The sequence below is a fragment of the Hippocampus guttulatus genome, chromosome 16 (assembly GCF_054856545.1).
Source record: "Hippocampus guttulatus isolate MCC_2025c chromosome 16, RoL_Hgut_1.0, whole genome shotgun sequence".
Classification (NCBI taxonomy): Eukaryota; Metazoa; Chordata; class Actinopteri; order Syngnathiformes; family Syngnathidae; genus Hippocampus; species Hippocampus guttulatus.
This window is the reverse complement of record NC_141276.1, coordinates 6277229-6299013: the sequence shown is the minus strand read 5'-3', so window position 1 is coordinate 6299013 and position 21785 is coordinate 6277229. Positions and strand designations below refer to the sequence as shown.

General features: G+C 44.2%; 1 protein-coding gene across 1 annotated transcript in view; it reads left to right on the top strand.

Moving 5' to 3' along the window:
• plekhh3 (pleckstrin homology, MyTH4 and FERM domain containing H3) overlaps nt 1-21785 on the top strand; it is a 33199-nt gene that overhangs the window by 5779 nt on the left and 5635 nt on the right. Inside the window, exons 2-7 of the mRNA XM_086132911.1 lie at nt 414-472; nt 8671-8765; nt 14978-15160; nt 16387-16544; nt 18628-18751; nt 19747-20044. Coding sequence (XP_085989037.1) covers nt 414-472; nt 8671-8765; nt 14978-15160; nt 16387-16544; nt 18628-18751; nt 19747-20044 — 917 coding nt within the window. The remainder of the gene's footprint in view (nt 1-413; nt 473-8670; nt 8766-14977; nt 15161-16386; nt 16545-18627; nt 18752-19746; nt 20045-21785) is intronic.

The following is a 21785-nucleotide window of genomic DNA, read 5'->3' as shown; positions in this document are numbered from 1 at the left end:
CTTGTTGGTTCAAGACCCCGAGGTATTTTCAGGTGAGCAACCTGTTCAGAGAGTTGACCGATCCCTGATGTAGATCTTTGGGGTTTTGCTGGTTTGGCTACATGCAGCTGTCGTACAAACGATTCCTCTGTTGCCTTCCCAACTCCTGCTGCCCACATTAATGAGGCTGCTTTGCTTTCGCTACTACCCTTGCAAGTGAAAGCCAAGTGTTCCGGGGTCAGGTTTTTGCAAGACTACTGACTCAAGGCTCATGAAGAATGGGATCGAATAGTTATCGGTGGGCTATTCCTTTCGCTAAACGTTAGCTTAAAGGGGTGGGCACCTACTAGCTGCAAATATAAATGTAGCGATTGTTCAGCGTTAGCCAAAGTAGCGCATATTGATCCTTTCTTCCCTCTCTCCTCTATTGACAGAGTCCATCCGAGGTGATTCACGTTTCTCAGCCGACACGTACAGCAAATGGGACAAATGGGTAAGTTGCAAAAAAAGCGGAAGTCGTCAACCACGCGTGTCCACTTCACTGCACAGCACGCGTTATCTCATGAGGCCTCGTATCGGAACACACGTGTGCGTGTGTGTGTGTCTGTGCAAACAGTAAATGCATATTTGCGCGTGCGCCAGTATCGTTTCTCCCTTTTGACCTCCATCCCACTCCATTTATTTTGATTCTAAAGGCTGGCTTGTCCCATCTGGTCTATTTCAACTATACACTATTGTAACAGCACATGTGTGACGTGTTTAATTTTAACCTTTTAAACAAATGCCAGTCGCGAGAGCACACTCATTTCCCCGCATATAACACAATGGGACGTCATGTTTCAGATGGTGGCGCGACACCCAGCCAGAAAGCGCTCGAAACATTGCTGGTTTCGTTCACACTTAGGTTCTGGTTCGTGTCCTTCTAAAGGCCGTATCTGCCATCAGCGTTGCGTGAGACGGTGAATGAGGAAACGGTGTTTGAGTACCTTAGTAGCTAGGACAAGCGAATTGCTAGCTTGTGAAGCGGCTAGTGTTTGACGTCCAGAATTTTGAGTAGATGATAAGTAAACTTTACAATCGTTTTTTTTTGGGGGGGGGGGCGACTGTCCCAGTGGTACAATACAGTCCTGTTCTGACTGATTGTGTAAGAATTGTGACTTTGAACATTTTACGTGTGTTTTGGTTGGTGTTTCCACTGTCAAAATTGTAAAAGGTTTCGAAAGTGTTCTAGTCCCGGGTGTAGGAGAGCTGACATCGACTCCAGCTCACCTGCGACTATAATAAGGCTTTGGGATAAGCATGGATGGATCGGAGTAAAGAGGGCAGGAAAAATCGCTCTTATTGCAGCTCACGCCACAGAAAAATCGCTGAGCTAATATTTTAGAGGGATCCAAGAATCGGGCATTTGCTGACTTTGAAACGGAAAAGAAATGCTCAATTTGGCCTTACGTTGGGATGCGACTGTCCTGCTTAACACAAAACCGTTTCAAAATGGTCATTTATGGATGTTGGCAGCAAGTCCAGGCTCAACTTGAATGGGTTGCTCATTGCACCTTTCCCGATAAACGTGTCATAGTTTGAAAAATCCAATTTGATGTGGTCCAAATCGCTTTACTAGGCTTCATATTCATGTTTTTGAAAACATATGGGTGTCTACACACTCTAGCGCGAAACGTAACGACGCCAACCTACAGAAAGGTTCTCCTTTTTAGTTGAAAGTGACTTCCTTTCTGAATAAATGCAAAACCGTTTGAAAATGCTCCTATTACCGCAAGCTTGGTGACTCATTGGTGAAGAGTGGGCATCCTCATCGAGACCATTAGTGTCGGGCTGTGATCTTAGACAGTGACGTGACCAAGCTCTATCGCTGGCATCTTGCCCTTATCGTACACCGCCAGCCACCCCGCCCCTAACCCCCCGTGCTCCCAACCACCCACGCTTCCCTCGGCGACTATCTCCACTGTACATCTGAAGACTCGGAAGACGATGACTCACAAAGCTCAACTTGTGGGGACTATCGAGCTCATGAAATGAAAAGGAGGAAGGCAATTTTAGGACGCCGCTTCAGGCTGGAAGGGAAGAAGACTTCACTTTCTGACTGGACTGGTTTATCCGTGTGTGTGCGTGCGCATTTGTGTCTGTGTGTCACTCTTAAAATGTGGCGGCGACGGCCTCAGGCACACGTCATAATTAACTTTTTAAAGGACTGCGTCAAAAGGCGGCCCCCACTGTAATCACGCTCGCTGAGAGTTGAGATTAGAGAGCGCCCACGCTTGATCATTACCTGACCAATGACGGAACACGGCCGCTCCTCGACTGCGCGGAGCCACGCCAGACTGATAAGTCACCACAAAGGGACGCGTCCGTTATCTGCGGGTCTCAAGGCGCATGGAGCAGAGCCCGTGTTTACTTTGAAGTCCATACATGATTTCACGTGGAAGCCTTCGTCGATGTCATTCGCAGTCAAGTCATCGAGTATAGCGAGAACGACGCGGACAGCGATGATAATGATAACTTGGTTTATATAGCGCCTTTCAAAACTTTGCAAATTCCATTGACGGACATCATCGTGGACATTTCTGCTTTTGCATTACAACTCTTCATTTGTTTCCATACTGGCTATCGGATCTGTCCTTCAAATATGTCCTTCGACTTTAGACACCGCCTCCCCGATTCACATTATACAAGAGACATTGAGTGCGGCAGTCATTCTTCCTTCCGCAGATGCTGTAGCATTAGTCAAAATGAGGTCAGAATAGGTCTGGGTCCATACAGATTGGTATCTGGTCCAAACCTGGACCCCAGAGTCTTATCTATCGAAGTATCGAAATTTCCTCCATTAGATTGCATCATCAGTTCTGCTGTCCTATTTCTTCCAGGAACTTCTCTTGACTGGAGCAAATTGTAGTCCACAAAGTATGCCAGAGGGGAAGTCGACACTTCTCCTTCGCTCTCAGCGTTTTACCTTCAAAAAGTCTTATTTATTTATTATTATAATTTTTTTTTTTGCGTGTCAGCTGCCAAGCAGTAATGACTGAAAGAGGCCAGTGTGTATCTTCTGCGGTGCGTGCGAATGTTTGTGTGCACATTGCCAGCGTGTGATAGAGGGGGCCCCCTGCTAATTGCCCGTCTGAGTGTCTGTCCACCCGTCTGTCAGATATCGAACTGCCCCAAACAGCTTACACGTTGGGCACATATAGAATGTTTACATTCGCTTCATTATTTCGTTTGGACTCAAATAAAAGGCTCTATTGCTTTGGAATAGTTCCCCCCACCACTACCACCCCCCCCCCCCCAACCCTGCTGATCTCACGCACCTATGCACACAAACACATGCGCACACACTCTCACTCCTTCTCCTCTCTCTCCTGCAGTCACACACTCAGACTTCCTGTCACACCACCCCTCCCTTCTCAAAACATGACTTTTTTTCCCCTCCCCCTCCTCCTCTTCCCTGCGTTGAGTCCAGTGATTTCTTGGCTGTGGTCTTGGGTAAACAGTGTATTTTTAGCAGGAAGGTCATATAGGCCCAGTCTTAATCACCACATTCCCATTTTTCCCACCAGCTCGCCTTCAGCTGCAGGCTGCCCCTCCGACCACTGGGGGGGCTGGAAAGGCACAAGTAGTTTATTGCATAGACGACGTGTAATTATTTCCAGTGTATTGTATCTCCCCCGCCCCCCACCTCCGATGTTTTCCTAGCCATTTTTGTTTGTTTGTGAGTTAGCAGAAATACTCACAGACTCACATTTGGGAGTATTATAAAGGTGGGCTTATTTACAATAGCTGACTCCAAATATTTTGTCGCAACCCCAAGATAAACGAAAGGATCCTTTCTACAGTGTTCCAGGACTAGTTACAGTGGATTTAAAAACTCTACCCACACCCATTTTTTGGGGGGGGGGGGGTGGTGACACGGAGAAAGAACATGAAACCAAAATAAAGACTACCGCCATATTTTTTTTCAGAGAGACCTGGGGCTTTCAACAACATGTAGGGAATTATGAACAGTTCCAAATAGCAGTCCGTGTAAGCACAAAAGCTTCGGGCTTCCACTAGAAAGCAAAACAATGTCAGCAAACTCTGTCTAGAGCGCCTGGAATTTATTTGCGGTTAATCCGAGTTAATTTAAACGGTGGCAAGTCTGCGTCGACTCCCGTTGAACTAGTGACTGGTTAAAATAAAATAATAGTGTGTGCACACTTGTGCAACTACAATATTTCAGTCATTCGTATTACGTTTCTCTCAGTGATTTTTTTTTTAATTTTCTTTTCAATTACCATGAAGTAGCATTTCACTGAAGTGGATCCCTCCTTTTAACACCAAATAACCCACGCGGGAAAACTTAAAACTGTCAAATAATTCCACATCCCCACTTGATGAGGATCTTAACACGAACACATTCTCCTGCACGTTAAAAGCCTCGTTGTTGTAAAACATTGGGGTCATCTAGGCCCGAGAGCAAGGACGCCGTTAATTAGCGTCTCAGTGTTTTTGATTAAATCTCGACTTCAAATCAATGACTCGTCGGTGCGGCGCACAGACATATGCCAATCACCTCATTGTTCACCTGAATTGCAACATGGAGAGGAGCTAGTGCAGAGAGGAGCTTTGCATGCATTGTTTGTTCCGGAAATTCTCAGTTTATGAAATCTGTTCTTTAAAAAAAAAAAAAGCTTGTAGTGTTTTTGTCAAGAGATTGAGCTTCGATCATAATTCGTTTTAACAGCACGTTTATTCCAGCGGTTTAGTTTTGAGATTTAAACATCGCCGACCGTGCCTGCGAAAAGGCCGAATTTTCGCATGACTTCTCAAATGTTGTGAGGACACCGTCACGATTTGGCAATTGCTTGCGGTGTTGTATTGGCGCTCTGCATCACGTTGTTCCTTCCTCTTTGGGCTGAAGTGTTACCCTTGTCATCGCCTTCCTCTTTTCATCCCGCCCAAAGCTTTGTTGCCGGGTCACTTTTTAGATGGGGCGAGGGTGTTTAATTTAAGGATGAAAGTCATGTGAGACTGAGAAAGTAGGGCATCCCCCCCCCCACACACACACACACACACATAGTGGTAGTAGCACCATTAGTAATGAATAGATGAGTCGTGAGCAGCTTATCCTCTCAAGTTCATCGAATATTGCCCTTCCTCTTTTAAAGCATCTTCCTTTTGTATTCTTCACAACTTCCCCCCCTGTGTCACATTGTGTCTCGTTCTTCTTGTGTGTGTGTGTCTGTATATGTGTGTGTGTGTTCCTCCTGTCGAATTTGAGACTCATCTTTGCGGTAGTTTCGGTGACCTGAGCCGGGCCACATTCTGACATAATGATGTGTTTGAGGAAAGTCAGAAATGTCCTTATAGGGCGTCTCTTGTGGGGAGCTGCCGTTTTGGCGCTGCGTTATGCTATGGGCAAAATAATCGACTCGTTCAAGTCCCCCGTCAAGTGATTTGTCTCGAAATACCTCGATACATGCCTGTCACTAGTCACGGCGCACCTATTTAATTAATAAAAAATTTTTTTTTGCATTTGCGTGGAGGAACTGTCACATGTTTCTTTGCAATTTTATTTAATTTTTTTTCCCCCCGAGGCAGAGGCTCGGAAATGATTTCCAGTTTTCCGGAATGCTGGACCTGAGGCTCCTGATTGATTTCAGAGGCGTTCCTCACGGCCTTAGAAAAGTACAAAGTCAGCCAAAGGAAATGAATCCGACTTCTTTCTCCTGTCAAGCTTGATGTCCTCATCGATCTGAAACGACTGGAAAACCTCATTCGCATCGAGTAATAATCAATGGGTCTGAATTAAAATCAGCTGGGCCCTTCGTGAAATAACAAATGCCCCCCATTTTTAATATTTTTTTTTATAAATGAACATGGGATCTTTGACGGCGATCAACTGACACTCGCCCTTTCATATTTAAGCTCACGAATGCAAAAAAGTAGATGGGGCGAATCGTCGGCTGGCCCGGCCCTCTTGAGGGGTGTTGAAATAAACGCAGAAATGCAAGGACGCCCGGGTCGTTAATAACCCTTCGTGGACATAACAGACCTTCCCGCAGACTGGCAGAATTAGTCCATACAGTGACAGGGATTTAGATGAACATAAAAAAAACCCTTCTAGATAAGACCTGGTTTCCATGCGGGAGTGTTTATTTGCAGCGTTGCAGCAAGAGAATACAAGCGAGCCGCATGAGCTATTTGGAATTTGAAGAACCTAAAAGTCTAAAAAACTCTTCGTTGGACTTTGCTGCCAGCGCTTTCTGGATTTAAATGCAGCCGCCGTCCCAGCAGCAAAAGCTGCACACGCAGTTTATTTTTAATGTCGATCCATCTCTGTAATAATATTCTTGGAGTTCAAAAAGCAAACTTGGCTGTGTTGCGTTGCGCAGTTTTCTAGGAAAATGTGGCCACGTTCCACTCCCCGCCAAGTCGGGATGCTTCTATTGTTCTATTGTTGAGAGGAGCAGTTCAACGTCAGTGCCTGGAGGACAAAAACTGCACATGTTTTGACCTTTTCTTTCCTAAAACTGCCTTTGGCTTTGACTCAGGACTACAAAAGTGATCAATGTTTACAATTGGCCAATTACTTGTGTTGCTGTATGCACGGACTACCATGAAAGTTGCCTTTTTTTCCAACTGCCAGCAACTTTAACAGCAATTTGGAGTCCAATTTGTTTACGGGTAGATTTGATTTTTATTTTTATTATTATTTTTTTTTTGTGATGTGTTTCTTTGGTGGGGAAACCATGCCATTAAGATTTGCGGGATTTTTGTTGTTGTTGTTTTTTTTTTGCATTCTTCAAAGACTTTTATAGGACGGAGGCACATGTCCAAATAAAATGTTGAATTTTGAATGGCTGTGTTTCATTTCCAATGGCGTGCCACTAGTTGTTTCAGTGTCACGTTTGTTTTGCATGAGTTTAGCATGTGCTTTGCAATCGAGCGTTATGGCGAACGTTTGAACCCATACAACTTTGCACACTTCAATTTCTGTGCAATTAAAGTGAAAGATGGCAAGCGGTAATTTCAAAAACAGACATTTAATGCAGCTCGCCGGCCAATCTTCTCCTCCCCAAGGGTGATGTGGAGCATTTGGATGTGCACAGCTGTTTGGCAGATAAATCCACAAACCGTCCCCCGCCTAGCCCCCCCCCCCCACCTCTTCATCCTCCAAACAGCAAGCTCGGACCCTCCCCCACCCCTTGCCCCCCTCTCATTCCCAGAAGCCCTAACAGAGGCTGTGATGGAGGAGGCCCCCGCGCTGGGCCACTTCCTGTGGAGAGCAGGAAGCCATTTGACATGGGGATTAAGACGACACAGAGAAACGGCGCAAACAGCTTGTAGCGATGAAGAGGAGCAGCTCGCTAACCCAAGTTACCAGAGCTTCATTGCTTCATCTGTTTGTCTGCTTACGTTTCACTCTCTCACGGTCACAAATCTGCCCAGAGACACTTCATATTACCCACAAAGGGTCCTTGGTTTTATTGCTCTTTAGAGTTAAAAAAAAACAACAACTCTATGGCAAAGGGAAAATTCCACGCTTAATATTAAATAAATGTCAAAACATTAAAAAAAATCTGATAGTGTTTAAACTTGGTGGACAGAGATGGACAATAGTGGCCTCATAACCGGTTAATTTTTTTGGTGCCGATTGATCGTCAACTCAACAGATGAAGTCGATGTTCACTCGTAACAAGGTTGAAAGTATTTTCAAAAAACTGCATCAAGTCACAGGAGAAGTGAACGGTCTTGATGGGAGCTTTTCGGATCTTCCATTCTTTTAACAATGCACCCTGGTATGATGACTTCATGACTCCAAAAACGTTTTGGGGGCATAGGTATTATTCGAAGTGAAAAGGTGCTTGCGAAAAGGCCCTCCACTTGCTTTTCAAAGCCTTGTGGAGCTCACACATGTCAAATCTGACATGCAAAAACACTGCCATGGAATATGAGAGCGAAAAAGAAATTTCATATACAAGCACCGGAGCAAAACAATGCGGCGGCTTTTGGGCGTGGCCCGAGGGTGTGTGATGTCACAGGAAAATCTTTTCCTCGCTTTTCAAAAGGAAAATATTGACATTGAAATTTGACAACTGGAAAAATATACATGAAGACGAAGAAATGTTTTTCTTTCTCTCGAAAAAAAGGTTGTTTGTCTTCAGCGCTTTATCGAGCTTTACTTTTTCCGTAATTATGTCATCAATGTCACGTCTGACAGCACGACGGCAAAAAATATGGAGAGGTAGATGTGAATGCAACCAGTGGTAAAGGTCATCCGCCCTGCGATGCTGAGTCGGCGTAACAGAACCACTCCGCAGTCGACCAACAGATGTTTGATGTTCAGCGCTTGAGTTCCTCATGCCTCTGACCTCTCGAACCTTCCAAAAGCGATACGGCCCGGCTGGCTGGCCGGCCGGCGGGCTCGGCGTCGCCCTGTCACGTTTATTTTCATTCGCTCTCTCCTGACACGCCGGCGCAAGGTGATAAAAGCGGGGCAAGCTGCCCACAGTGGCTTCGTGACATAACACTTGAGGGCATTATATGGAACTGCCCCCCCCCCCTTCCCTGAAAAGAGGATCCAAATCAGGGGTGACGGGGTGAGAATGGGGAGGCCAGGGGACTGTGTCTCGGGGCCACTTAGCTGTCGTGCGTGTGGGAGTGGTCGCAAGTTATTTATTTACATTCTCGTCCCCAACGCAGAGTGGCCGTGTCAGATGCGGCTGATGAGATGAAGAGCCTTATCCTGGAGAAGAACAAGATGGCCCTGGAGGAAGAACCTGAAATTCTGGTCAAAGGTGAGTCAGGCTCATAAAATAAACACCTTCGTTGGCACTCGCCTCTTCCTACTCAGATGCTACGCACAATCATCTACTGTACTGCATGTGCCAGCATGGAGTGATGGGCTTGTCCTGGTTTTTCAAAACAAATCATGCACGACCCATTTTGATCTAAATAGTATTGTTCAAGGATTCACTTTAGTCAAACGACTTGTCTGTAAACTGAGAGCGCCTTGCTTCAATTTAAAGCGTTTATATAGCACTTTGCACATATGGAGCCGTTTAAGCAGCCTGATATATTAAACACGGTCAACGGATCCCCACGTGGCCACGAAGTGAACTCGAAGACAACTAAAACTGTGTGGGGCGGTCATCTGCCTCGATCAGATCGATTTGCATGTGCTTGTGGATACATTTTATGTGTACAGTTAAAAACAATAAGGTTTGAGCTCAACATCATTCCGCCAGCAGTGTACTTAGTTAGCTAGTCATTGGGTTACTTGGGTAGTTAGTTGGTTAGGTATGTGTGTGGTAAGCTAGTAAGCTAGCTCATTGATTAGTTGCCTGGTTATTTGAGTAGTGAGTTAGCAAGTTACTTGGTTTGGTGGATAGTTATTTATTAGTTGTCTTGTTAGGTATTTAACTAATCAGTTATTTCAGTCGTCGGTTACTTAGCAGCATCGCTAGGTATTTGTGAAGCTTGTTAGTTTTTTTTAATGAACTGATACAATAGCTGGATAGTTGTTTAGTTATTAATATAGTTTGTTGATGAACTAATATTATCTGTGTAGTTTGGTAGTTGGCAATTAGTTAGCTATTTGGTACCTTTGTTGGTTTACACAAATTCCAACAGAGTTTCCCACATAGCTCACATTTGTTTTTGCCCTGTATCTGCATTCCAGTGTGTGCTATTTTAGTTTAAATTGTGACAGGTTAAAGTCATCAAACAAGTCAAATTACAACAAATGGCATGAGTCAGTTTCGTCTTGATGCTGCCCTGAAAGGTTCAAGTCCTGTCCTTGTAAATAAGCACTGTCGAAAACTTCCTACTGCTTGGTCACCCGGCAGCCGGCCCGTGCAGCTACGGGCCACATGCGGTCAGCGCCTGCTCGCGTGGGCCCAGTGTAAGGATGGCCGTCGACGTCACAACAGTCGTCTTGCCTTGCCCATGTCGTGCTTTTGAGGACTGAGCTCATAAGATATTTTGGGTTGTTATTATTTTTTTTCTATCCAAGCCAGTACTTGGATAACTTGCATCCTGTTTGGCGTAATGGTGGCTGTCATGTTGCCTTGCTCTGACAGTTACCATGCGACACGGTAGTAAAAACAACTGCAGCTCTAAACCCAGTGACCCTAAATATGAACCATACATACTCTTAAGGCCAGCACATGTCAATGTCTAGTACTGTACATGTTTTTTCAACTGGTTGTTGTTCAAAGAAATATGGTAAATGGCCTTGTGGGTATGTGTAAACATTGACCCTGGCCATCTGAAATAGGCCATAGTGACAGAAAGAGATTGCTTTATTGACATACCTCTGTTGCTTTACAGTTCAAATGAACTGGCGTGACGGCACTTCCACTCATGCTCCATTAATCGCTCATCTGCGGGCCCTTTTTTGGTACACTCATTAAGTGTAGTGCAAAACAGATATCTTTCCAAATTTCTTAGTAAATAACATGAAGATTCATGACTATACGGAGGCGTCTGCAGTCAAGTGGGAGGGAATCTGCCTTTTTCCATTTTCAATGTATCCTTGCGCGGATGTAATGTTACAGATGTATTAAATGGGGGTAAAAACAAAACATAAGTTTAGTTTTATATGCGTTTAAAACACGTTTCAGCTCATGCAGTGTATGTTTTGGGTGCAAGAGATGCAGTACATAAGGGGTCAATTGCATAAAGATGGTGTTGAATTTGACACATTTTCACAATTTGAACACATAAAGAGTAAAGAAAAGTGGACCTAACTCTGAGCCCTGCGGCACCCTTGTGAACAGATGTCTGTGCATACACCATCATATCTAATGTGATGCAACCCACTACTCCGATAAAAGAAACAACCGACGGGTTCTTCTGAGAGCCCAGAGCTCAGAAATGTCTTGAAGTTGAGTCAGGATGCGGGTAATTGTTGGTGACAGTAATAATTATTGGCAAGTCTGGTGGCACTTCGTATAACATTCCAATTGTAGAGTAACAATAAAAAAAACTGGAAGACGCACGGTGAGATCCACTGCAGTTGTCAACTAACAAATTTCGAGGGGACAGTGCTGTTCAATAATTGCAAATGGCAAACGAGGAGTAAAAATCGATGAACGGAGAGGGATTGTGTGCTCTCGTTCAGCTTGAGGGGGTAGGGATGTTCGAGCTGGGTTGAAAGGTCACAAATGAAACAAATTAAGGGTGAGCCACGGTCCCCGGGAGGAGGCAATAGCAGGACTTAGATGGGATCCAGATGGGGGGAACGTGGAGCGAGTTTACGGGGTCCCGAAAGCCCTCCTCCTTCCCCTCCTTATGCTGCTCATCTGTTTTGTGAGTGACAGCAAGCTGAAGTGCGACATGCCATGCCTGACAGAGGCGTCGACGTGTATTCGGCGTGCGCTTCTCCCCGTGTCTCGCACCCGCTCGGCTTGTCTGCATTCTTGATGTGCGGCAAACTCGAACCCTTTTAGTTTAATGCTGTGGCGTTGAATAGTTTGAAGGAGGACTATTTTGGTCTCCTTTTGATGACCCTCCATAAAGATCATATAGAGAGATTCTTAAATAGGAAACAGCCTGAGAGCACCCCTTCGTCCCCCTCCATGCGCTTAATTATTTTGGCCCGATATTGTCACAGTGCCTGGGAAAACCACGTCGGCTGAGCAGAGGTGGAACCGCACGGAAACATGTAAAAGTGGAGTCCATGGGAGTAAACAGGCTGACAGGTGGCACGCAGCTCACTAACCGCAGAGGAAGCCGTGAGCTCCGATGGCGTCATTGCCAGATTCACGGCCTAATTGACGCTTTGAAGGCACACTCCAACATGCGTGCGCATGGCCTTTGATGAGAGTAGACCCGCTGCCAATGTCGCAGACATGGGTTCAATATTTTAGTCACATCTTTATATTTCCACAAATACTTGCCGGGAGCTTTTAACGTAACAGTTGGCATGAGGACTCTGTGAGTACATGCAATAATAAATAAATAACGTTGCTATTTTCATTGCTTATTTAGATACTTAGAAATTGATCACTGCAGTTAGTTAGTTATTTGGTGACCGATGTATTGAGTAACTTCGCTTTTTTAAAAAAAAATTAGCATTATTTTATTTTTTTTAGAGTAAGGTTCATAGGTATTTAGTTCATTAGTTAGCAAGCTTGCTTGTTAGGTATCTGATCACAGTATTTTGTTTTCTGTGTTGGTTGATAGCAAGCAAATTGGTAATTTGGGTAACTGGTTATCAAGCTAAATCGTTGTTTGTGTAGCGTGTTAGTTAACCAGTAAACATCTAAATGGTAAGTCAGCTAGTTATTTATTTATTTGTGTAGTTTGGAAGTTAACTAGTAAATGAGCTTGATAAATAGCTTGTTCGCGAATTTGTTAGCTAGTTAGCTAATTAGTACTAGCTAGTATTGGCTAGTTAAACCTGTTTTTTTTGGTTAGCTAGTTAGTTTGTGTCGGGTTAAATTACTTGGATTAGTGTTTATTTGTTCTCAAGCTGCTGTTTTGATTCGTAGCTAGAATCCAAACAGCCTCAGCGGTTAGTTACTCTTTTAGGTCCAAATGCATCTATGAATTCAGTCAAATGGTCTTTTTTTTTCCCCTCTGGCCATTATCCGAAATCTACATGTTTGCCATTACAGCAGCAAGGCACTGTTGCAGGAAAGAAAGGAAAGTTGTATATTGTATCGGTGGACGAATAAAATAAAAAAACTGCATTTTCAATTGTTTTGAATGGGACTTTTTTTTTTTGGTCACCAGCAAACAATGGCATTCCTTGCATTGCTTTGCCATTTTTAGACAGAGCTGCTCAGAGATGACAAATTCATATTACCATATATGACCTACTGTGTGGAAATATGGGGAAATGCCTGCAAAACAAACACACTCCCTATTCTCAACCTACAAAAAAAAGCAATTCGAATTATTAATAGATCAAAATATACGGAACCCACAAATCCACTATTTATCAAATTAAATACGATGAAATTTTATGACCTGGTTGACTTTAAAATCGCCCAATTAATGTACAAAGCACACAATAACCTGCTCTGCCAAAACATTCAGAAGTTTTTCGAAATTCGAGAAAGCAGCTATGATTTAAGAGGTACCAACTTATTCAAAAAACTCAAAACAAGAACAAACATCAAGCAAAGAAGTGTATCTATCAAAGGTGTTAATCTGTGGAATAATCTCGAAACGGACCTGAAAATGAGTAAATCGCTTGCTGAGTTCAAAAACAAATTCAAAAAAATAGTACAAACAACCTACATCAATCAGAGTTAAAATGATAAATTCAAAACATTAAATATAATGATAAATCAGAACTAAGTTGATAAATAGAGAAAGGTATATAAATATCCATTATGAATACAAGAGAAAATTGACACAAGAGTGTCAGGGTGTGGAAGTATATAATCCCGATACAAACCAAAAAAGTTGTAAAAATATCACGGTTAAGGGTAAAGTATGAGCCTTAATGGAGACTTCTTTCTTCTTACTTTTTTCTTTTCTGATTGATATAAAAATGATTTATTAGATACAATCACATAACGGGGTAGGACTAGATAAGTTTTTTACTTCTTCCTACTCCCTTGAACATAATAACTGTGTTGTATGAAGATTGATTTCTTTCTTTTTTTATCTACCTTATTTTCTGTCAAATTATTACTGTATATATGTTTTATGTTCAATAAACAAACCAAACCAAACCAAACCAAACAAATGAGTTTTCTAAAAAACAAACATCGTCTGGCCTGTGTTCATTTAGCAAAGCCAAAATGTCTTGGTTTGAAATTCTTCTGCGTGACAACTTGTCACTTTTATCCATTCACTGTTCCTTCACCAACACTACGGGATCTCTCTGCTTTCTCCTTTCTCTTACTCCGCAGCTGTAATTAAGCCGGCTGGATAGCAGGCTTTAATGGCTCTACCATTAGCTGGCTATATCTGTATTCCCCCTAGCATTTACCTCGACAGGTCCATCCCATACAGAAACGTTGGGGACAATTACAGACCTCTGGGGTTATTCTAAGTAAAACATATTATGCAGTGATGTTTTTGTAGCTGCAGGACAAGGCTACCTGTTGGCCGGAACATTCGGGGCTGGGGGAATAGTGGGGGCCAGAGCTTTTCTTGGAAATTCTCTGATAACATGGCTGCCGGAATGTGGTGTAAAGTCAAATAAGAACAATGTTTTGGTCTTGGCCCAAAGTAAATGAGTGGCCATCAGCATCCAGCAGAGCGCAGACCTCCACCAAGGCCCAAACATAATAATTTAAAATAAGCAGCATTAATTAAGATTCATGTGTATTATTGTGCACTATTCACATTATTTACAGGTTTATGCTATTTTGCTTACTCTTCACATGATTTAGTTATCGCGCAATGTTGTATTGAGTGAAAATCATTGGTCATGTGTTATCTGCCGTTAACTGCCCAGGAAGCTATCCAATTACACTGTATTGATCCAAAACATTATTCATTCACTCCAAATAATGTATCTTAGTTCATCGATCCGTGACTGACAGAATAATGGGCCTGCTACTAGCATTTGAGATATTCTCTATAAATAAATAAATAGATAGCTAACCTGGCGACTGGTTCCAGTAAAATTCTTATTTATTCAGGTAGAGACCTGCGCCCTTTTTGTACTCTGGTTATCAATTCTCGTTGGAAATTGTATGCAAGCACAAGGAAAAACAAAATCCGGATCTATATATCTCTGCGCTTTCACCACTTTGGATGCCGTTTTGCTAAATATTAGCAAAAAAACTGATAGCATTTAAGCTACCCTCTTTCACCATAGTTCCTGATCAGAAGGTGCAAAGTTTTTATCTGTCGGGAGTCTTCTAACCTCGGTCTATACTGCTGTAAATTGGGAATTTCTCCATTGCGAGACTAATAAAGGATTTCTTATCTTCTTATCTTCTACTTTTTGTGAGAATTAAAAAATATATATGGTCATCTATGTTACTAGTAGAGTATCATTTGTGCTTTTTTTTTTTTTTTTTTTTTTGTCTTGGGGAAGGTTGGCTGCTGCGCGAGGTGCGAAGCAACTGGATAAAGCAGAGGCGCTTCTGGTTCGTGCTAAACCAGGACTCGTTGGACTACTACAGTGGTCCGGAAAAGGGAGCCCGCAGACTGGGAACGTTGGTGCTCACCAGCCTCTGCTCAGTCATCTGGCCAGACAAGCAGACCTTCAAGGAGACGGGTGAGAGTTGCACGCACACACACACACACACACACACACACACGCGACGACTACAGAGCAAGGCGGACACATGGCCGACTCACGCTCGACATCTCTGTCATCGTTTAATGTCTGCAGTGTTCATATCCCTCGCGGCATTTTGTGAAATGGACTCTTTCAGAGATTCCGAGTTGAATGTTTTGCATGTTTTCAGACGTATGTGATGTCTTGTGGTTCCCCTTTGTGCTTCCACACGCACTGTAATTGTGAGTATATTTGGGAAGTCCCAGCGCTGCTCAGTCCAAAATGTGGTCGAAAGTTTGTTTAGAATCTTCTCAGCCATCAGTCAGGCATCTCGGTTCCTTCTCTGAATGAAACGAAACACTTTTTAGGATACCAGGAAACCAGGCCGGATGAGACGATTGTCAATATTTTGGGATTTTACTACTCAGCCTCCCCGTCCAGCAGCAAATATTTTGGACTACCTCATTGTGCATTATGGGGAATTTTCTTGGCGGGAGTGCGGCTTTCTCCTGGCGTCGTAATGACTTCCATTTAGCTACTATAAAACATTTTGTTCCTTATTCTAGAATTGAAAATGTGTACTTCCTCCTTGTATTTATTTATTTTTTCGCTTCTTCATAATTTAGTTCCTGTTCAGTACTCCCCATTAACCCTTTCGTGCACACTGTAACTTGGTAACAGGGAAGAAAATAAATAACCTGCTCAAACCTGACCATGGAACCAGTTCCTCCAAAGTGTTCAGAAAATTCAAATTTGGATTCAGAATTTAACTTCCAACAATCAAATCATAAACTATGACTGCAGAAACCATCTCTAGTTCCTCTTTGGGTATTCTCCAGCAGGTTGCCTGTACAGTTGGTACGCAGCTGACAATGCAAGTGTTCTTCTAGATGAACTTCCTGTCATGGGATTGCACAAGTGCCTTTTTTGGCATCCTTCGAGCGAATGTGAAAAGCGTCCGTCGCGCCAAGCTGTTAAACCTCATCGTTTTGGGGTGTTAGGATATCAAGACAGGAGCACACGGTGCCAAGTCACGTAGCAGGAAGGCCCGATAAGAGCGCGGCAGCTCAGAGTTGCTCATACAAGAAACTCTGGTTTTCGACAAAGTAGACTTTGGAACCCTTTGTGACCCGGTTCTGCTGTTTGATTTGGCGTGGTCTAATTCCAAGAGTGGCGATTGATCATCAGTGATATAATGTGATGTTTCCGCGTTGTACTTCAAGGCTACTGGAGCATTACCGTGTACGGGCGCAAGCACTGCTACAGGCTGTACACCAAGCACTTCAACGAGGCCGTGCACTGGGCCTGCGCAATCCAGAAAATCATCGACACCAAAGCGCCCGTGGAGACTCCCACCCAACTCCTGATCCAGGATATAGAGGTAAGGTAAAAAAAAACGTGCGCTACCAAACACAAACAGTCAGCGGGCCACAGGTTATTCCAGCCCGCCAGCCCCCCCCCCCCCCCCCCCCCCCATGCTCGATTGCTATGGAAACCACACAAAGGGCCCGAAGTCCAAAGTTTGATGATGTCATCGTATTCCCCTGGAGCTCAAACGGCGAGGCAGAACTTGGAGATAAAAGTGATTGTTTGGGGCTGCTGAGTCACCGCGCGTGAACAAACAAGACTGAAGTGGGCTGATGAAGGCTATTTTTAGAAGCGGGGTTGCTAGAGAGAACAGCTCACTGGAATCTCATGGAGCAGGCGGTCACCTCGTCTCGTCTCAGGCCGGTCCAACATTCTGCTCACTTTGGCCTCCCGTTTGAGTCATCTAACGGCGAGGGTGTCTCACCTCAAAGTGCTTCATCTGTCCGGTGGCTTGACCAGGTGGAGCTCGCATCCCCCTTTCCATGTCTGTTTAGTATTTAAAAAAAAAAAAAAAAAAAAGTTGATTTGACACAGATAAAAATGAGTCACGACATAATGACCCATGGGAAAATGTGTGTCCCGCTGCTCGAGGACACCTCCGCGACACCACTAATGACTCACTTTTGAATTCCCCTTCCTCACAATCGCTTGAGTCGTCTCACTTTTGGATGCTCTCGAAAATTCGCAAGCGAGCCTGTTCTGTTTGAGCAGGATCGATCACTTATCTTCGAAAGCGTCTTCCAGTATCGACGCCAGTTTAGTTTAATCGCTTGTTTGTTTGTTAGCTGGACAGATTAGGCTCAAGCTACTGTATGTGCGGATCTGGGTATTGATTAACATTGTCAGATTGTGTGTATTTTCCTCTGCGAATAATTGCGCGAAACCACGTGACAGATGATGATGGGCGTTGGCAGAAAGTGACATTCCATTAGATCGCTGCGGAGAAGGTGAAAAGCAACAATGCATTTTATTTTAAAATGTAAACAAGTGACGTGCGTACTATTAATATTCCTACGATATGGTTATGCCACCATCATCTATACAGCTTTTGTTACCATGACGACCGAGGGTGAAGCTCGGTGCCGCGATGCTATCGATGCTTTTACTCTGCAGCTCTGCTTCGTGATAGTACTTCTGTAAAGAGCCGTGCTTCAAAAATGGTGGCTCTTTAGCCACTTTAGCTATCAAGTCGCGGGCAGAGAAAGTCTGTGTAGATGCTCTTTTGTAAATGACCCAAACTTTTACATCACAGCAAACAACAGGAGGACACATTTTTGGGAAATATGCAGCTCACAAAAGACTTTCTCGGTTGGGTAATTTCACAAGTGATGCCTCGGCGGGCTCTCCTGAGACCCAAATGTTAGTTTTCCATAATATGTCCCCCTCATTGCAAGGGAGCTGCATCAACCGTCCGCCATTCTCTTCTTTAAACACGCCTTTTGTTTGCTCTGAGCCGACATGCTTGGTATGGTTTGGATAATTAGTCTAAATTACGGGCATGTTTATGTGACAGGCATGTCATGCCTCATCTGACACCAGCAAGGCTATTGTCGAAGCAGAATTCAACTGGAGTCTTGAGAGAAATTGCGCAATTGTCACGTTCAAACCGTCCGTGCCCTTCAGACAGACAAGACTGCGTGCACGAAACACCGCGGAGGAATGTGTCAACTCGGGCCCCAGTAAATAAGCTCGTCTGGAAGCCAGCCACCGAGAAGGTGGCTGCAGGCTTGAGAGGCTGTGGAAAAGTCCTGAGAGTGGCAGTGGCGGCGTTACTAATAAGCAACAGGTGCCGGGCCGTATAGCGTGCGAGCCATCTGTTGCCACTGGAAGGCGTCCGGGCGCTTGGGCCACGGAAGACCGAAACATGTTGACCTGGTTGACTCGGGCGGATAAAATATAACATGTCTATCGTGCTGCGGCCGTTTGCCGGGTCGTCACTTGACCTCGTCGGCGCTTTGAAGGTCGCGGTCCAATCTGCCCCAGACGCACTCAATCACCCGCTGGCCCAGATCGGCTGCACGCTCGGGGGGGGGGGGGGGGGGGGGGGGGGAATATGAACTTTCTCCGCAACTTTTGTTTCGCCCGTTGTCCTTCAGGAGAACAAGTTCAACCCTGAGGTGGTGGAGCACATCTACCAGCACAATCCCATCCTGAAGTACACCCATGGGCCCCTCTATGCCCCGCTGCTGCCCTTCCCCTACGGCAGCCTGGAGCACACATGTAAGCCTTTTTCCACATACACGTCATGATGTCAATGTAGTGTTGCATTTTCCGAGAATTCTCGATGTATATCTACACATCTCTTTTGCTTTTTCTTTGGCTTTTTTTGGTGGCACTTAAGAGAAGGTTAAAAAAAAAGTGTTTTTTATCAAGGGTTTTAACAGAGGTTGTACTTTTTTTTTATAGCACTTAAAAAATTAAGATTGTTGAAAACCGCCATTTCAAGTCAATTCTATTTATATTGCGCTTAAGCATTTAGCCAGAGAGAGCCATTGTAATTTCCACAGGTAGGGCATTCCAGCTGACTACAGCGTGAATAGAAAATGCAACAGAACCTGCTGTCTTATTATTTATTCTTTTTTTTTTGTCACCAAAGAAATGTGTCGACAAGTTGACATTTTACGGGGCATTTCAAAGTGTTCATATTTCTTATTTGGTGACGGTTTTCCTTTTGTGTTTTTTGTACTCATTTATTGCACCAGTCATGTTTTGTGAGGATTTTTGGGGAGTCAGTTTGAAACTGCTTTTAAATTGTCATCATCGCACAAATCACATTTTTAAGTTGGAGTCATACATTGACAGCAACGTGTTAATGTTGAATTGAATATTGTATGAACTTTTAGTAGCCAACTAGCATTTTTGGTACCTCGGAAAAATCATATTGACTAACAGTTAAGACACGACATAAAAAAATGGGGATAATATCTATCGATCTGTCCAGCTAGTTAGCTAGCTAGCCAAAGCTATCGATCTAGCTAGCTAGCCAGCTAGCTAAGTGAACAGTGAATTTTCCCTAACCTTGTTGACGCTGCGAAGTACTACAAAAGGCCAAGGAAAAAGCAAAAAAATTAATAAACATAAAAAATAAAACAATAATAATCCTTGCTGAGCAAAGTCCTCTGACAACACGTGGAAGCGACGTGACATTTGAAGCCTAATGTTTCGAAAAATGTTGTACATTGTTCCTGCTCGTAAGCAATCCGAACGTTTCACAGACCACCACGGCAAGGGCTACGGCTCGTTGTGCGAGGAGGCCGTCAAGCTCTTCAACGGTCTGCAGCAGCTGGAGTCGGCGCACAATGCCGTGCCCATCATCCAGGGCGTGTTGCAGACCTGCCTGGACCTGCGACCGCTGCGCGACGAGGTCTACTGCCAGCTGGTGAAGCAGACCAGCCACACGCCGGCCCCTTACACCGCCGCCCACTTGCGCTACTGGCAGCTGCTCACCTGCATGAGCTGCACCTTCCTGCCCGGAGCCGCCGTCCTCAAGTACCTGCGATTCCACCTCAAGAGGTAACACATCTTACACAACACATTAAGCGGACGAGAGTATTCAGACAAACCTATAACATACGTCAGGTGCATTTTTCAGCAGTTAGGCATGGAGTATTGTCTTTGAAATTGGCGGTAAATTCAAATCAAACGCCACGGACGGCTACGAGAACTTGGCTGCGGTGATGAGAAAAAAATAAACAGGCGCCATCGTCTCAGAGCGCCACTTTACTATTGTCGGCCATGGATTTGCAGCTCTGAATTAGCCCTTCTGCGGCGCATGCTGATCTACACCATTAGCACTTTAATCTCCCTCCTTTGCGTTTTCCGTCCCCCGTCCTTATCGACAGAAGCGATCATAGTCAAGTAACTTGACGCCTCTTTTTCTTTTCTTTTTTTTTTAACCTTCCCCTCCTCACTCACTTTTTCTCGCCGCTCCCTTTGGAAAGCTGCAGCTGGGCAGCGCCAAGGCTGGAGCTGGGCATGTGGCCCAGAAAAGCTTCCACATCCCTCCATCCCCCCACTCCCTCCCAACGTGCAGTGCCCCCCAGAGAATGTGCGAAGGGAGGAGAAGTGGCAACAAAAAAAAAAGGGGGGGGGCATATGAGGGGATCCCACCGCCTCACTGGAACATTCCTAATTATGTTTTCAGCAGCGGGACAAATTCCCATCCCTGTGGCAGTGTTGTGATTTAAAAAGGCTCCGGTTTGAACGGCTCTATTTAGTGAATTCTGCACCCCATCACCTCATTCTTCCCTTCCTATTCCATGTTTGGTTTGGGTTCTTTTTTTGTTTGTTTGTTGTAACAAAAAAGCCTTTTTTAGTATACCACATCAGAAATTTGTGTCTTTGGGTGGATTTCTCTTTTAGAACCGAACTTTTTCATCACATGAGTTGTTCTTCCGTGATTATCTTTTTATGCTGTTGAGAAGCCAAAATCAAAATCCCGATGACTTGCCCAAGGCCCCGCGTCATGTTCCATCAAAGTCAAGAAAGTCAAACTGACATTTTAGTGGCATTTTGAAACAAATGAGACAAAACTCCTAATTTTGGGAGGTATTGCATCACTTATTTTGCATGGTTTTTAATTTTTTTATTTTTTTTTTAATATCCCGTCCCCGCTTGGTGTTTACGCAAGACTGAGCTCATAACCTCATCGCATTTTTCACTTTCATTTCACACCTTCCCTACTCAAAGGGAAGCTTTCTTAGGCCCAGCTGCATGCACGCACACGCGCTGGCACGCTCACCGGGGCCTGGCGCCGACGCTTTGCCAGGAGGAAGCGGCGGGTCAGCCCGTTTCACAGCAACGGAAACACCTTTTCCTGTTTGGTGTCGCTCAACCCAAAGTCAAATGTGACTTTGAAGCGCCTTTTTTTTTTTAAACGTCTCCGAGAGCCGGCGTTAAAAATGTTCTCACATTTTGTCGTTTTGGCAGCGCAAAGAAAATCAAACTTCAAAAGGGCTGACGTGGTTGCGTCGCACCGTCAAAAGGGGTTGGGTCACTTTTAACAATTTGTCTTTTGTTACTGCTGCCAAAGGTGGGTTATGTTTTCCTTAGAGGTGGTTTTTTACCCGGTGAGGAAAAATATTTGGCAACTTGAGTAAAAATAGACATCATGGGGCAGAATGATGACGACGATAAAAGTAAGCCGACAGTATGGCGTTATTTGATGACTATAATGAGTTGTAAAATATGAATTAAAATAATTTTCTGTTATGAACCCTTTGATGAAGGGGTTCATGAAGGTGTAGCCTCTGTG